Source organism: Seriola lalandi, unplaced genomic scaffold (genome assembly GCF_002814215.2).
Source record: "Seriola lalandi dorsalis isolate HSWRI2012SDOR001 ecotype SW California unplaced genomic scaffold, Sedor1 jcf7180002054661, whole genome shotgun sequence".
Classification (NCBI taxonomy): domain Eukaryota; kingdom Metazoa; phylum Chordata; class Actinopteri; order Carangiformes; family Carangidae; genus Seriola; species Seriola lalandi.
The window spans coordinates 103,273-120,875 of NW_019525214.1; the positions used below are offsets into that span (position 1 = coordinate 103,273).

The following is a 17,603-nucleotide window of genomic DNA, read 5'->3' on the forward strand; positions in this document are numbered from 1 at the left end:
TGTGTGTGTGTGTGTGTGTGTGCGTGTGTGTGTGTGTGTGTGCGTGTGTGTGTGTGTGTGTGTGTGTGTGTGTGTGTGTGTGTGAATAAACTATTTTATGAACACATTAAGAGAAACTTGGCCTCTAAATGCCACTGGAGCTGTTTAGCATCATGAATATTAACGAGCTTCCTTTCTGCATTCATTAACATTCATGATGTTTTTTTTGGTGGGGGAGTGGGGCACTCACCTGCTGCTTCCTGACCTTCAGCTCCGCCCATAGCTCATGAATATTAATGAGGCGAGGCGGACGAGGACGGCCGGTGAACTCGGGGAGGTGATGTAAGTTTTATTGGTTTTGTTCGAGCGGAGACAGAAGTGACCGACGAGGGGAAATTTATGACTTCACGCCGACTGAGGCCGAGCGCCGACCTTTACTCAGGAGCTGTCAATCAAAGTGAGCGGCGGACATGCCGACAGGAGGGGAGGGGATTTAATGTGGTTTTCATGGATGTCCCGGTCAAGTGTTTTCGGCCCCTGAACCCGATCCAAGTCCTCTAATACTGGGTATCTGCCAAGTCCTGGTCCGAGCCGATACTTTATCATATTTACTTCAGTGCTGATTAAAGGTGAATCTGACACACCTGGAGTTCCCTTCCTCTCTATCAGCGTCTTCACCCCAATACTGAAGGTCGCCCTTCAAGAATATAAAGTTTATAAGTTTAAATTATTGATGTGATATGATTGAAAGTTCAGTTGGAAGAACGCCGTGCGATGTGCTAGACAGAAGACGTCTCACTCTGTTGGATTTGTCGGGGACTAAAGAAACTTGTGGTTTTACAGTTTCACACAAGCTCTTTCTGACAGGTGCTAACAGCGGCGCACAGCGAGCCGAGTTTAACTCAGACCTGTCGTCAACTCACTGACAGCATTAACATTAATTAGCGTCAGCTGATGAGACAAAGCGCCGCCGCAGTTTGTCATTTTAACCAGCGACAGCGACGCTCAGCACGGGCTGAAAGTGAGCAGCTGTTTTCGACACTGGTTTAACTATTAGAGATCGAAACTTTCCAGCCTCAGTCTCATTTGTTCATGTTGCTCATTTTTCATTGGTTTAGGCAGCGGGATGCTGCACTAAAGGCTGTCCTGAAGCTCCTCCAGTGTAAAGGTCTGTGTCCATGTGTAGTGTGATTATAGATCAGCTCTAGCTTCTATACTAATACTGTGAAAGTATCAAAGCCTCAGTCCACAGAGAAATGCACACAGCCTGTATTCAGAAACTGAGCCTTAAAACCAGCCGTCAGGACTCCGTCAGGAGAGAGGAGATGTAAAACTACACTGAGATGGTTTTTGGTTCTTAAAACCATAAATATATCTTCTTATGAATCAACACTTCAAAATAAAAGAAGAAAATATGGAGCTTCAATGGATCAGGCGGAAGAAACACAGGATCGGATTTTAGTCGTGTTATTTTTAGCCAATAGTGAAACATTAAAATACACCTGGATCCAACTTTACGGCTCGACTTCTTTGATGAGACGGTTTTAACTCACAGAGACAGACAGACGGGTCGACAGGGAGACAGACCTCCACAGAAAGTTAATATGTGTGAGATAAGACTCTGTAAGTCTTTAAGCAGCCAGCAGAGGAACTCTAAATTCCAGACCATCATATTTCCATAATCTGCCTCATATCCAGCCCGACCAACCTCCACACAGTCATCTCCAGTCCTATCATGCACCTGGCCTCTGGGACATTACCATAATCCATCCAGCCTGCAGAGACTTCCTGTTTACAGCTCTCCCGACGACAGATGAGGCTGAACACGAAGGCAAGAGAGAGGAGAGGGGAGAGAGAGAGAGAGAGAGAGAGAGAGATACTGTGATCACCATGGCAACAGCATCCAGCCATTCATCTTTTTGCTCATTTTTTATTTTTGGTCCATCAAAAATGTTTTCCCAAACATCATCCATCACCCGTCCAGCCGCTGCAGCTCGTAGCATCAACGCCACACTTCAGTCGAACCGCTCACATGTGATCAGTCGTCAGAGCAACTGTCAAAACAGCAGCTGTATTTCCTGTCTACTTATGTTGAGCTCGCTCGCTCGCTCTCTCTCTCTCTCTCTCTCCGTCAGCCTTTCATTTCTTTCTGTCTCTGTACTCACAAACTTTACACCTGATGTACACGATATTTTGAGGATGTTTATTTGTGTTCCCTTGTTTTCTGTTTCTCTCTTCTGTCTTCTTTCTAATAAAAGTGGCACAAATGTCATTAAAACAAGCTTCAGCAAGAAAACACACAGTGTGTAACTTCTGCAGCCAATTGTCTCTCAATCAAAACAACAACAAAAACAGATGTTGTAGCGTGGGATCATGGGAGTTGTTGTTTTCACCAGCATTGCTGTCGACTTCTCCTTGTTAGGAAGTTTTTTTACAAATTTCCTCCAACAGAGCAGGTGATTAAAACACTGAGTAAAACAGTTTCACGTTAAATATCTGTGTTTCTATAATCCTGTCCAGCTGACAGGAAGTCATGGGAGCCGCTAACGTTTGCCTGTAAGGTTTTCCGCTGACATTTGTTCAGCTTGTTTCTCTGATAGATTAAGATCCAGACGTCCGATGACTGAAATGTAAACTTAAAAAACAACCAAGACCTAACAGGGCGTCATAAAAATGTGGCTTCAAACGGAATAAAAAGTAGATTTTGATGCTTCTGGCAGACACACACAACGCTGACGCCTGCACAAAGGGAACATGACGGGCGACCTAATGAAACAGACTGTTACTGTGATTAAAGTCACAGATTTCTCTAGACTTGAAAAATGGCTTAAACAACTCCCAGTAGTTCCAGCTGTTTATAGATCTTCATGCAGAGAAGTCACATATTACCACGGTTCAAACAGCCACTTATCCGTACTGTAGATATCAGTCATGATATTCACTTCAACCATCGGACGAACCCAAACTCAGGACTAACTCTACACCCAGGCCTGATGAACAGCTGAACTATCAGTCTGTTGTTTTATCTCTTTAACTTCCACACTGAGTTTGTAATGAACACTGCAGCCTTTAAACTGAGCTCATTAACTCGTTAACATCGTTAAGGGCCAGTTAATTGTTTGTCCATTAGCTATTAGCGAGGCTCAGTGGAGAGCTAACGAGGGACTGCTGCGGTCACACACACACACACACACACACACACACACACACGCACGTGCGCACACACGCACACACACGCACAGAGAAAAAGAGGCGACATCCATCACTGTTTAAGTGCACACTCGGAGAGACACGGCCATTTATTACTGTTAAACTAGCTCCACACACACACACACACACACACACACACACACACACACACACACACACTGCTGCCACCCATCAGTGTTCAGTGCTGTGTGGATCGCTCGAACTGTAAACAGAAGAAGAATCAGCACAACTGAAATGAATTCTGAGATGAAAGATCTTTCAGAGTGTAATGAAATCAATGAGCGGTGATCAGAAAAACCGCTGACGCGGCGTCTCTGTGAACAAGGCGTCTGCAGTGTGTTCTGTCACCGACTCGCAGCTTTTCCCCTCGTCTGCGCTCCGGGAGCTAAACTGGGCTAAACACACCCAGGACCCGTGTCCGTCCCGAGCAAACAGCTGAAGCTGATCTCAATCTTCTTTATCGGACTCTGGGCGAGAACAAACGCTCTCCGGACGAGATGGAAGTTTGATTTGTTTTGTCGCAGATTGGTTTTCAAGATCGCGCAGCACCACCTCCTGTGAGAGGGGTTTTTTACAGCTGAGAAGGTTCGGACACAATTTTCTACCAGTGATAAAACCAAACCCAGTTACAGGTGGTGGTCCGACGTATCCCAAGATTCATAGCGCAGCGATGAAAATAACATGGCAGCAAACAAACTGAGGATTACACTGTTAACGTACGTAGTGGGTTTCACTTTAAAACCGAGGGCCTCAACACCTCAAGTGTTACGTGCTGGCGACAGGAACCACGGTAACGGCGTGCACAGCTTTGACGGATGCGGCCACAGCTGTAGTCAGATGACCAGAGGATCATGGGAACTTATGATGGCGGGTTGGAAACAAACCTCCAGGTTAGTTAACGGTAAAATAATTTAATTAGTCTCAAAACCTCAAGTCCAAGTCCGAGTCACCAGAGAAGTCCGAGCTGAGTTCATTCGAGTCTCCGTTACAGAGTCCGAGTCGTTAAGGTCGAGTCTGAGTCGAGTTTTAAGACGGAGTCAGTGGTTAACGAACAAAGAACTGACGCACAAACAAACAAAAAAGGTTGACACTCAACACAAATGACACAACTGTCAACAAGTCCTCGTCTCCAACCTCCAAGTACAAATGCAGCCAACGCTGGAGTCCGAGTCCGAGTCCGAGTCCGAGTCCGAGTCTTCGGTGCTCACGGCGAGTCATGACGGACTCAAGTCTGAGTCCTGGACTCGAGTACCACAACGCCGCAGTAAACATGGGTTTCCTCGTCAATGAGGGGAGCGCTTCAGGTGCGCTCGACTTTCTGATCACCTGACTGCTCATGTTTCTCCTTGTTAGTGACGCTGGTAACTATGGTAACTACTTGAGCCACGTGAGTTGAGTTCAGTGTTTTTATCACAACTGACAGAAATGACCCTGGTATTAAGGATCACTCTGCTCGCTGTCGAGATGGAGGTTACAGCAGGTGACGGGACGCGTCCTCACATCAGCTCTAATGCGACTACAACTAGAAGCCTCCCGGGTTTCCTGCTGAGGAACATTAACTTTGTATTTAAAGGTTCACTTCACCCAAATTTCCACAAACATTATCCGTCCATGTGGAGGATTTTATGTGTCCAGGTTTTGAGTTATCTGTTGCTGAGATTTCTGCTGCACCCGAACACAGAGCAACAGAGCAGCGTTAAACAACCTCGTCTCTCTACAGAAACTGTGTCTCATTAATCAGGTCGCTCCAACGACCCACACACCGTCAACACACACTGTTTCTCTGGTAGGAAGTCTTTCCAGTAAAGTGTCTTTGAACCGCTGCGAGGACGAGAAAAAAACCACCACCATGTTTTCTTGTAACGCAGTGTGGTGATGTTCGCCGTTGCCACAGCGACTGATGTGGGCTGAAGTAAGTGTCTCCTGTTCCGCTGTCACTGTGACTATTAATGGGTCGGTAGTAGCTGGAAACCTCCTACTGAGCGCCTAACTCATCAGCACACACTCTCAAAAGGAGGATGGCAGCGCAGTTGTCTCTCGCTGTGGGTCGTTCAACATGACAGAGGACAGATGGCGGAGAGAGAGAGAGATACAGCAAAAAGAAAGAAGGGGGGGTAGATTGAGTTATAGGGCTGGTGTCAGAGTAGATTTTGGTCACAGTGCTCAAAAAGCTCCAGGCAGAAAACATCATCATGAGGAACGACTCACTCCTCTGTGTGGCTGCAGCCTCACTGATCGCTCATTCATCACGGAGTTTCCGTCTCTTGCTCTTTCTGAATTTCTCTTCGGCGTTCTTACGTCGGCGGCCGACGCTGACGCCGACGCTGAGTACGGCAGCTGGACGGTGTGTGACAGACCCAGGTGTGATCACTAATCTGCGGCCACACGATGACCAAAGAGGACAGGACGTTGCTTAAAGCGAAATTCTCGTATTTCTTATTCAAATACCCAGTTTAGCTCGTGTGCATGTTTAAGTGCTGTAGTTCTGTAGGAGTGAAAGCAACAAACATGTTCTGCTTCTGCAGGTTTTTCTGAATTGCAAAAATAAAATAACACACTTAACTGTTTTTCGACCAAATAGTCCCAGGACCCGTCGAACCAGAGAAACTAGACTCTGGAACTAAATGTCCTATTTACAACTTGTGCAAAACTTTACTGACAAAATAAATAAGAACTTTTAAAATTATGCAAATTACACTGATGATGGATTGGAAAGCTGGTGGTGTTTGAAGCTATTAAATTTCACCGACTCAGTGGTTCTACTTACAAAAATATTTCTACCTCATTTCCACAGACTGAACCTGTAAAATAAAGTGACTCAGTGGAACATTTTCTATCTACTTTAGAATTAAGAAGTTTTATTCGCCTTTCTAAGAAACTCTCATAGTCTGTGAATAAAGATGGACGTAGCCTCCGTGACGTCACCCGCAGGTTTTTTGAAGAGCGGTTTTGAAGCTCAGAGTGAGCTGCTGCGCCGTCGCCATCTTGGCGGTGCCTGACTCCGCCCCTAACTTCCAACTAATCCAGACATGGGAAATACAACACAAACAGTGTCGTTTACTTTTAGCACCAAACTAATAAATGTACAGTGCTTGTTAAACACCAACTCATTTCTTGGAAATTACAAGGAAAGCTTCCAAGAGATTCGCTGTGAAATACATCTGATTTACATATATAGATTTACCAGTTGACAATCCCTCAAGAATTTTGAGGTCTGAAGTGCCTCTACAAGACAAGCAAAGACTCAATCACACTCTAAAAGTTTTACTGGAAAGCTGCTGGAGGCTCATCAAATCTATTGGTATGGAGCTGAGGAAGATAATGTAAAGTAGAACATGGCAACTTCACGCAGAGAGAAACAGGACTGAGGAAAACCTTCTGCCTCAAGGCGACAGTGGTAATCCCTGAGCCACTGAGCTGCACTTATCATCGAGGCTGTGGATGGTGGAGGAATCCACTGCTGGCAAAGCTCCATCCCGAGGCCTCGTGTCTGAATGTAAATTTGTGTATGAAAAATCCATAGGTCTTAACTGAATTCACAGACGGCGTATAAACCTTTGTATGTACAGCTGTGGAACTACATGCCCAGCAGCACAGCAGCATCTCATTGACTCTGCTAAATAGATGATAACAACTCTGAAGTGTACCCGTCCATTTAAAAAAAAAAAAAAAAAAAAATCTCAGTCCATGGAAACAAACATATCAGAGGGAGGCAGACGCCACATCGGCCCTGTTCAACAAACACAGACTCCTCGTTGGGAAACAATATGAAACAGACACACTGCTGCACTCGGACGCTTTACAGGCTGAGTGACACATGAACCAATCAGTGTTTTAACGAACTGTATTGTATAGCACCAATTCACAACACAAGTTATCTCAAGGCACTTTCCAAACAGAGCAGGTCTACACCTTCTGTTTATAAAATTATTTTCATAGACCCAACAATGTGTGTGTGTGTGTGTGTGTGTGTGTGATGGTGATCTAAAGCCCAACTGCAAATGGTCAGAGAAAACTCACCTGGCCAAGTTGAACGCATCATCGATAAGTCCCGCCCTGTTTCCGACCGAGATGATCTAAAAGAAAGAGAGAAAGAGAGAGAGAGAGAGTCAAAAATGAAAACAGAGTTAAACAGACAGAGAGGCGGCCAGATTAACGGTCATACTTGGGGGTTGGTGTGGAGTTGTTGAATCAGCAGTTTCCAGTTCTGGAGGTCGTAGTTCACGCGGAAGTAGCCCGTCTGGTTTATGTTGCCCAGTAACCAGGTGTTGTCGCCCATCTGACCAACCCTGTGGGTCTCTGAGAAAAACAAACAAAACAGATCCACGAGTCTGTCAAGTTAATCAACAGTGGTTCAACCGAAGAGGTAAAAGAAAACGCCGTGATATTCACTGAAGGTCATCACATATGCAGACGATACCACGCTGTCCTGCTGAGTTCCTGGCAGTATTTTAAAGTCATTACTTAATGTGATGTGTATTCTTTAAAAAAAATGGAACCTGAAGTGAAACAGACAAACAGTGAAGGGTCAATCTAAAGTGTTATTTTTATTTACACCCATTATGCTTCATTCATGTCATACAGAAGTTAATGTAGTTACAAGTTTTCGGCTTGGAAATGTTTTTAAAGTCAAGAGACAAATCAGAAGTAACTTTATGAAATCTAAATATACTGTATATTGAACTTGCCCTGATGTAAGCCTACAGATGTAAAAGTCAAATAAATACTAATGCTTCATGTGAGCAACAGGGAAACCAAGTGAAGGCAATGATTGGCCATCAAACATGGGAACCTGTCCCATCTTCACCATCCATCCGATGTGACGTGAATCTGTTGTTAGTCCAGCATTACATCATCACTGAGGACGTACTGTTTTCCAGGATTTCGCAGTTTTCTAAGTTCAAGCGCCTCTTTCAGTCTCAGGATCTGTGAAGCTGAAGCCGGTCGACTGTACAGCTCATGAAAAAGACACTTGTAGTCTAAGATGAATAAGTAAAGCAGGTGAGAAAATGGACCCGTCAACACCTTTCACCCCACAGAACTAAATAAAACTGTAAATAAAACCCGAGAAGGCAGCAGAGGATGTAAAAACTAAAACAACTAAACATAAACGGCAAGATCCTCCTCACAGAAAAAACAAAGAACAAAAGAAAAACTGGGCTGTAAGCTTTAGTAGAACAGCCAGGTGAGGAACAGAAGGGAAATAACTTCTGACCCAAGTCTGGCCCACTTCCTAAACTTCCTCTCCACTGCTTGAAATTAAACTGTATTCGAAGTGTCGAACTTCAAGGCTCCCTCCCTTCTCCCTGTACCTCAGAGGAAGGTGACGTTGTACCAGAACCCCGACTAGTTCTCTTAATTATACCCTTCATGCTCTGAAAGAGGGATTTTTATTCTACAAGAAAAGATGAACGCATGAGCGCCATCTTCCAAAAATGGAAAGAGAGAGAGAGAGAAAGCTTTATTTTCCAGAAACAGCAGCAGAATGACCTCTACTCGCCAAGAACTGAAAAAGCGAGAGATTTTTTTCAGAAAAACTAGATGCAGAATGAGCTCCGAAATCCAGCTTTACTCCTCAAGAACAGAACCAAAACGGGTTTTAATATCCGTAAAGAAAACTGGAATTGGCTTTTTTTTTTCTTCTCCAAAAACAGAAGCAGAATGAATTTTACTATTCGTAATAAGAAGAATGTTTTATTCACCAGAAACAGACAGACAGGCCATTACTCTCCAAAATCCTCAGCAGAACAAGGGTTATTTTCCAATAACAGCACAAGATAAGGTTTTATTCTAAAAAAAAAACAAAAAAAACATATTACTCAAAAACAGACAAAACAAACAAAAAAGAAAAAAGAAAAAGAGAGTTTTATCCCTCCAAAAGGGATCAGAAGAGCTTTATTTATATATTTATAGAGACTGGGGGAGAGCTGTCGTCTTCAAAAACAAGAACAGGAATGAGGTTTATTCCCAGTGCTGACAAACCTCTCAACACCGGGAAATGGAAAACTCCGAGTGGAGCGTTTCCTCTGAGGAATACACCTGCGAGCTTCAATTTTTTACTCCATTAACTACGAATCACACATCTCCAGATAATGAGATGATTAATTTGCGATGGAGAGGAAGTTTTCTCTGGTAACGTAACAAAAAATAATCCCGAGATAGCGGCTCGTTATCTGAAGGAAACGAGATAATTAAATCCTGATCACGGCGATCAGGGAGGGAGATCAATAACTGATACACAGCAGCCTCATCTGAAGGACCGTACCTGTCTTATTGTTGATCCAGATGAGGCTCTCCAAACAAACAGCGGATGTGTTTCCCACGGCGACCGTCAATGGGACCTGCCACTGTAAACTACAGAGAGGGAGAGTGATGTCAGTAATGGTCAGTGAAATTGGATTGGGTTTTATTGCCTGAGTTATCAGACAGAGAGACATTAGAGAGAGAGAGAGAGTGAGAGAGTGAGAGAGAGTGATGGTCAGCGATGATCACTCCACATCAGTCAGGTGGAAATGGAGCGAGCGACACTCGCCGTGCCACGGAGAGAGAGAGAGAGGGAGAGTGTAATAGCTGCAGCAGTCAGCAAACATCAGTCAAGTGAAGTGGCTGAGGGTTATTGTCTCTCTCTGAGAGCGAGCGAGGTTAAATGTGATGTCCAGCCGAAACTCCGTGTGGTGATTTTCACATTTTCAGACGAGCTCAAAGACACATAAACGCTCCTTTTACCGCTCGAGTGAATCCTTCAACCTGTCGGGCTCATAAAGACTTTTAAAAACCAATTAGATTATCTTTAAATGGCATCGCCGCCGAGCTTAAACAAGGCTGTTTTTTCTAGGGTTTTGAGAGGCTGACATTTGGGAGTTAAATGGTCGTTCACAGCGAGATGGACTGAAGGACGTGAGAGGGAAAAAAAAAATGTCCCCAGCAAACCCAAACACACGATGGGAACAGCCAATCAGAGGAGAGGAGGCTCTGAGCTTCTCAGAGAAACCAAATCCTGCAAGGTTTGGATGGTGGGTCCAGGTGGGCGGGGCTTGGTGACTGCTTTGTTGTGACATCACAAAGTTCCAGAAGTCCTGACGGCTGGTTTTAAGGCTCAGTTTCTGAATACAGGCTGTGTGCATTTCTCTGTGGACTGAGGCTTTGATACTTTCACAGTATTAATATAGAAGCTAGAACTGATCTATAATCACACTACAGCTTTAATGTGGAAACTCTGACGTGTCTCTATGAAACTTTCTCATTTTTGGGGGGGTTTTAAATCGGTCTCATCAGAAAAACATTTGATGATATAATTTCCCTTTTGTGAATAACTACAATTTGAACCTAATGTGGAGAAAATAGAAAACTATACACACTAAAATGCATGTATAAACTGCTGGGTCGTCTCATTTAGAAGCTTTATAAGCAAAAATGTTGATTTGTAAAGTAACGAGACTAAAACTGTCAGTTAAATGAAGTGAAGAAGAAGAAGAAGTATAAAGTCATATGAAAAGAAAATACTTAAAGTACAAGTATCTAAAATCCATACTTCAGTACAGTTTCACTTCACCATCGTATCAGGCCTCTCTAAATTATTTTCCCTGGAGGCTTTGCTGCACAACGTGGTTAAATGAGGCTTTGAGAAATCAATTCATTATGCAAACAACAGCCAGAGAAGCCCAGTGTTTCCGAAAGCCTCATTGTCTCAGTGAAGACATGTAACAGCATTAACAGCCTTCTCTTCTTCTGTGTGTTCACTCTGATGCATATAGTGTCATTCCCAGTGTGTGTGTGTGTGTGTGTGTCTTTACAGATCGTGTGGACAGATCACAGTGTTTCACCTGATCTGTTCAGTCATGTGACTCGTGTGTATTTTCATGTAAATAACACTGTGTGGAGAGAGAGAAGGTCCTCACACACACACACACACACACACACACACACACACACACACACACACACACACACACACACACACACCCTGCAGCAGCTTTATAACACTTCCTGTATGTGAGCACTAATGACACTAATAAAAGAGCCTTTAAAACGAGACCTTCTCTTTAGCTCCAATAAAAACCTTCAGAGACTCTGTTTTTAATTAGACCCATTCTGATGAAATTGATTCATATTTTAATTAAAGTGGATTTTAATTACAGACACCAAACAATCAGCTTCACACACTGCAATCAATCAGTGTGTGTGTGTGTGTGTGTGTCAGGGTCATTGTAATACAATCAGCCAGAGAAAGAGCCATTTACCAAACCCCATAACAACCATCTGTCGCCGCGGGTAACCTTGGATCGATACCACTGCCTAGCAACCAAATATTTAACCTGATATTTATATCAAATGTGATTGACAGGAGGAGAACTCAATTACATACACACACACACACACACACACACACACACACACACACACACACACACACACACCCCCCCCCACCCCGACCTGCGGTCAGAATCCCTGAGAGGAGCCAGGTAATGAACGGACCCACAGACGCAGGGTGGAGAATGAGGATCAGCGCTCGACGCTCCGCTTCTCTTTTGGGAGACGGTTTGATTTTAATATCAGCTGCTCTGGTCTGTGATTTTCCTCCCGTCTGCAGCAGCTACCTGAGTAACTCTCCCTCCCACCGCACTAATAATCACAGCCACAAATCACTGCCTGGTTTCCTCTGAACTCTCTGGTCCTTCTATGATTTAAATCCCATCTTTGTATTTTAAACGGATTCCTTAAACAGCTCGATGTAAATGTGGACGTCTGTGTGAAAATGGAGGAAGTTGAAGACGTTTCCTCTGATCCAACACAAGGAAACATGCTACTAATAATAACGCTAACATACGGGTCTATTTCAGAACCAAGCAACATTAAGAAATATGCCAAATGATCCATCACGACTTCCTGTTCGCAGTGTTCACATGTGTTGTAAGTACAGACGACTTCCACTGTGATACTGAAGAAATTCTCAAGCAACTTCTTTATGGTCTTTTTTCTGTGATATAAAAGTTTTATCATGAGATAATGATATGATCAGGAAGTGTAAGTCACACTGAATGAATCAATATATATTATTATATTTCTAATGTGTTTTTTCTTATTTTATTCATTTATTTTTTCTTCTCTTATTGTGTTTGTATCTGTTTTATTTATATTTGTTACGCATTTAATTATTATTCTATTTTTGATTTCTGTGATCTGCTGCAGAAAGGTGAAGCCGTATATAAATAAACTTTACTTCCTTTCAACTGTTCCCAGGTGGAGTCATCAATAATTTATCACTGTCCCGTTTAGCTTTAAAGCTCATTAAATCAAACAGGAAGCCGCTCTTCCTCCAATCACGTCTCTGTTTACCTGTCAGCTGACGGAGCATCTGTTCCGCTATCACAGAGACGAGCCGTGTTTCAGACTGAGATCCTGTTTGATTTATTTTCAGTATCATTAGCTCGACCTTATCGTTAGCTCGTGCCGTCCTCTGGTTTCTCCTTGTCTCGCTCTGTGTCGGCTCAGTTCTTTAAAAAGTGTGTCTTCCCCTCGCGGTGTCGGCTGTTTGATGGTGGGAAAATAAAAGACACCAATTTGAAAGGTCTCAAACAGCCGGGGATGTGGAAGAGGAGATGAATGTAAAAATGTCTGACAAAAATAAATAAATAAGCTGTGTTCTTTAAAATGTCACCTTAACACTGTAAAGTCAACAAAAAGTTAGAAAAGTTCCTTATTATTTGAGTAAAAAAAGCTTCTTTTCCAACTTTTTCTTTGAGAGAGTCGTGACTCTTTGTCAGGCATCTACTAACAAGTGATTGGCTGTCACAAACTTAGAGACGGTTGATTGGCTCTCAGGAAAAGTCTGGCAATGAGTTTAAGCGTCAGGAAGTCCCGCTGAGGACAGTATGAGGAACTTTAAAATGAAACCTCCTCTCTGATCCGTTGTCATGGTTATTAGCCCCTTAGATGAGCGCAGCAGCTAACTGCAGTAATGACTCAAACAAACGGCACATCTGGTGAAGAGTCCAGATGTTTACGTGGCAGCAGCAGTTTGAGCAAACAGGATATCTCTATCTATAACTAGGTAGTGCGGAGGGGTCTGTTTTCAACTAATAACGCTGGACCGTATCTGTTAGATCGAGAACATCAAACATTTAGAATATTCTGTAGGTTACAACAAGCTTTAAATTTAAGGTTGAACTCATGTTTTGTACGTGTGAAAAGACTTTCGGGTCACCAGAGGGGGGCGCTGCGTCAAGTCAGATAAATGACCTCAGATGTCACGACAGTCAACATCAGCTGGGGATGAGGAGTTGTACAAAAATGTTTTATTAAAAGACGTCTGGAGGTTGTTAAAGGTAGATTGTAACCTGATGTACAACATGTTGTCATCAGCGTAAGAGTAAACACTGCTCAGATAGAAAACAGGTGTTTATGTACACACAAGACTTGTTACTGTCAAGTCTTTCCTCTGTTTCTCCCGCAAAATGTTTCAGCTAGAGAAGCTTCAGGAAGTCAGATGAGACTGTATAAAGGGCCGGGGGGTTTTTGATCCTGTTATATTAATTGACGTTTCTCACTCGTCCCTCAAGGCTTCCGTACCTCCCTCTCTGTCTTAGAGCAGTATTTGTATGTTATACTCGACAGTATGAAAAGCCTTGGACGCACAGTATGTACAGCCGGTGCAGTAACTGCTTGACAAAAAGCAACAACGTCCTTCACAACAAAACCATAGAGGCTGAAGGACGTTGTATTTTTCCTGCAGAGAGTCACGTAGCTGTGAGTCATTCAACCACTTATTCAAGGATTTCGGACTGAGCCGCTCACACGTCGGCCGACAACAACAGCTGAAGTGTCGACGCGCCTCAGATAGAACTGGTTGTTCACTGGTATTTCAGTTTATTCCTGAGTATTTCCGTGTATTTCTAAGAATCCTGTGTTTTCCAGTAGTTTAAGTCAACAGCGTGTAACACTGGGACACTGCTGTGCTTCTGAACGCAGCTCCATGGGATCAAACATCAGCGTCTGCCTCTGATACAATTCGCTGCCGCTGCCGCTCAGCTGTGACGGCGGTTTCTGCTAAAAGCACAACAGTTTTTTTTTTTTTTTTTTGGCGAACGCCTCGGGACCAGCGAGCGTGTCTGAACGCAGCCCCGTGGGACCAAAACAAGAGCGAAAAAAAAAAAAAAGAGGAAGCGTTCGACTTCACCTACAACAAACAGCTTCAGTTCATCAGCTGACAAGACCTCGGGAGCGACTGTGCGCAGAGGAGCTCAAGCGAAACACAGAAAGATGAAAGAAGAAGAGACGAAGAGAGGAAGACAAAAACAAAACAGGTACAGAAACTTTTGGTGAGGAGCTGAGTAGGTCAGACTGAATGTAAATGTCAGTTACAGTAGAAAAACATGACAGACAGAAAGAAAGGAGGAAAGATAAGAAGTGAACAACAGGTAAAAATAAAAAAAAGAAAGAAAAAAAAGGAAAGAAGGTGATGAAATATTGATGGGGGAAAAAGTGGGTCGATAAAACAGCGAAGAGAATAAACTCCAGAGGTTGTGAAGCATGTGAATAAAACATTGTGCGAATCAAATATAAATGAAATATAAATGATGTAAAGGTGGTAAAGAATGTGAAGAAACGCCGGAGAAGTGCTTCTTCAGCGCGATCACTGAGAGGACAAACTTAAAGCTCGGTGAGGCGTGAGACAAAGAGTCTCCAGGACGATCCTCTCAGCGGCGAAGGACTGACGACGAAACAAAACTAACGGGCCGAAGTTCGGCTCTCGTCCCGGGACGCTGCGATGTTCAGAGGAAGTGTTCTTCAAGCCTGACGATCAGCGGGCTCCAAAATGTTAAGTTTGTCCTGAGGGCTGCAGAAAACCAAAGGGTCAGGGGTCGTCCTCTGACGGCACGGCTTCATATTCCTATAAACTTCACTAAAGCTCTAATTCCTGAGCGGAAGAAGAAGAAGAAGAAGAAGAAGGAGGAGGAGGAAGAGGAAGAGGAAGAGGAGGAGGAGGAGGAGGAGGAGGAAGAGCTGGGACCCGGCCTTTTGTCTCCAGTTACATCCTGAATCCACCGGCTCAATTTAATAAAACAAATACAAATATACAAAACAGGAACAACTCCAGAAAACATCTTCATCAGTTTGATACTGACCTGTTGTTGCTCCTGACTTCCTGTGTGTACAGGAAGTGCTCCTGGCTGACAGTGATGTAATGAGTAGGGAGCTGCTCTGATTGGTTCTTGCTGATGGTGACGACAGGGTAGCCCATTTGTAGAGTCCACCTGTCCATCATCTCTCCAATGTTGATGTCCCGCCCCTCTGAACGCATGGCCTGCACAAGACACACGAAATATGAGTAATCAATAATCAATAGCGACCAATTTACACTAATTAATCAGTGATTATTTACAGTACTAATGAACTCATCAATAACCTTCATCGATATTTAGGCCAAAATCAGTTGATTAAAGGACGATTACCGACTTCAGGTAATTAAAAATCTGATTAGCTGGAGGCTAATTACAGATCTCTCTCAGTAACGAAGATGAATCTAATTGAAGAGGAAGCTTCCTGTGTTTAGGACAAACAGGCAAACAAGCCTCGCCTCCACCTGTCAGTCGCGTTACCACGGCAACAAGACTTTCACCGTCTGTGTCTCATCAAGCCGAGTCTTCGCGGGCGTCTCTCCGGTCTTCATTAGAGACAGCTTCGTTAAATAATTAACGGCCTCAGTCAGTCTGGCTGTTTGCTCCCTGCAGAGCCAGACGAGGAGGAGTTACAGGTTTCAATCCCCGCTGTGGAGCAAGGCAGCAACACCGCAGGGTGAGAGGTGTGACTGCTGTGCCCTGAGGAGGGGGGAGGAGGAGGAGGAGGAGGAGGAAGAGGAGGAGGAGGAGGAGGAGGAGGAGGAAGGGGGAGGGTAATAGTTACCTGAGACAGTTTGCTCCACAGGTCGTCTCTGGCTGCGTTGCTGTACATGTGACTCAGCAGATAATCCTGAAATCAACAGAAAACAGCTGAAACACACCATGTGACAGGAAATGACATCACCAGGTAGCTGTGTCCAACACATCTTGACTTTCCTCACCAACTACCATCATGCATTGCACCTGAACAGCGCCCAGTTCTGTGACTACTTGTATCTTGGAAGAAGCCAAATGAAGCTGAGATTAAATTTTCATGTCGAGGTCCATGAACGAGTTTGACATTTAGTCACTAATTAAAATCTTACATGTTGTGCTTTAAATATGAATAAAAGCATCGTTACTTATTGTTGCAGCGACGTCTCTCAGCCTCTGGTCTTCATCAGGGTCAGCACACAAAATATACACACCAGCCAATGAGGCTGCTACAAAGATTGTTTAGGCATGTGGTCATGTGACTTCAGGCCAATCATCACCCAGGCTGGCAGAGAGGTGAAGGAAGGAAGGAAGTGTAGTGACATTATAGATCAGATCTAGCTTCTATATCAATACTGTGAAAGTATCAAAGCCTCAGTCCACAGAGAAATGCACACAGCCTGTATTCAGAAACTGAGCCTTAAAACCAGCCGTCAGGACTTCTGGAACTTTGTGATGTCACAACAAAGCAGTCACCAAGCCCCGCCCACCTGGACCCACCATCCAAACCTTGCAGGATTTGGTTTCTCTCAGTGTTTTTACCTGAAATCTGCTATATTTTTATTGGATCACTCAGAAAACAGTCAGCCAATCAGAAGAGAGGCTCAGAGCCTCCTCTCTTCTGATTGGCTCACTGACCTGTTGTTACTAGAGCTCCAGAGAGAAGCCTGAGAGAGGAGATGTAAAACTACACTGAGATGGTTTTTATATCTTCTGATGGATCAGCACTTCAAAATAAAAGTGGAAAATATGGAGCTTTAATCTGTAAAACTAAAACACAACATGAACGTGAACCTGAAAAGAAACAGTGTGTGACTGTTGTTTGAAGAATGAACATGAAGTCTCAGTGACACGAGCAGCAGCGGGGTCGGGGTTAGCTCCTGTGTCGACTCTGAAGGGCTTTGGACTCGATCCCCGCTCCGGCTTCAAAACTCCACGTTATATTTTCTAAAGTAATGAACAAAGCGAAGACTCAGAAAGAAGCTCCCGGAGAGAATCTCCCAGTTCAAAAGGGGCTTAGTGGTGTGGTGGCTCCCTTCACAACCTGTAATTCGTCGGTGACAGTTGTGTCTGGTTTGATCTCTGTCTGTCTCCGGTATCAGGAGGAAAAACTCATTCCCACCGCAGAGAGTCGGGAAGCGTGGAAGCCGAGGGAGGCGGGTGGATGTTTCAGTTTGTAATAAAACAAGAAAAAGGCAGGAAAGCAGCACGAGATAACACAGAACACCTGCAGAGAAAGAGCTCTAATCTGCTGCTACAAGAGAGAGGGGAGCTTTCCCCTGTCCTGTGTGTGTGTGTGTGTGTGTGTGTGTGTGTGTGTGT

At 44.0% G+C, this 17,603-nt stretch overlaps 1 protein-coding gene across 1 annotated transcript in view; it reads right to left on the reverse strand.

Annotated features, from left to right (window-relative positions):
• Positions 1-17,603, reverse strand: part of LOC111665930 (thyrotropin-releasing hormone-degrading ectoenzyme) — a 141,132-nt gene that overhangs the window by 13,792 nt on the left and 109,737 nt on the right. Inside the window, exons 9-14 of the mRNA XM_023421057.2 lie at positions 16,093-16,158; positions 15,315-15,493; positions 9,455-9,543; positions 7,355-7,488; positions 7,210-7,265; positions 3,959-4,016 (exon numbers count right to left, since the gene is read on the reverse strand). Of these exons, the coding sequence (XP_023276825.1) occupies positions 3,959-4,016; positions 7,210-7,265; positions 7,355-7,488; positions 9,455-9,543; positions 15,315-15,493; positions 16,093-16,158 (582 nt within the window). The remainder of the gene's footprint in view (positions 1-3,958; positions 4,017-7,209; positions 7,266-7,354; positions 7,489-9,454; positions 9,544-15,314; positions 15,494-16,092; positions 16,159-17,603) is intronic.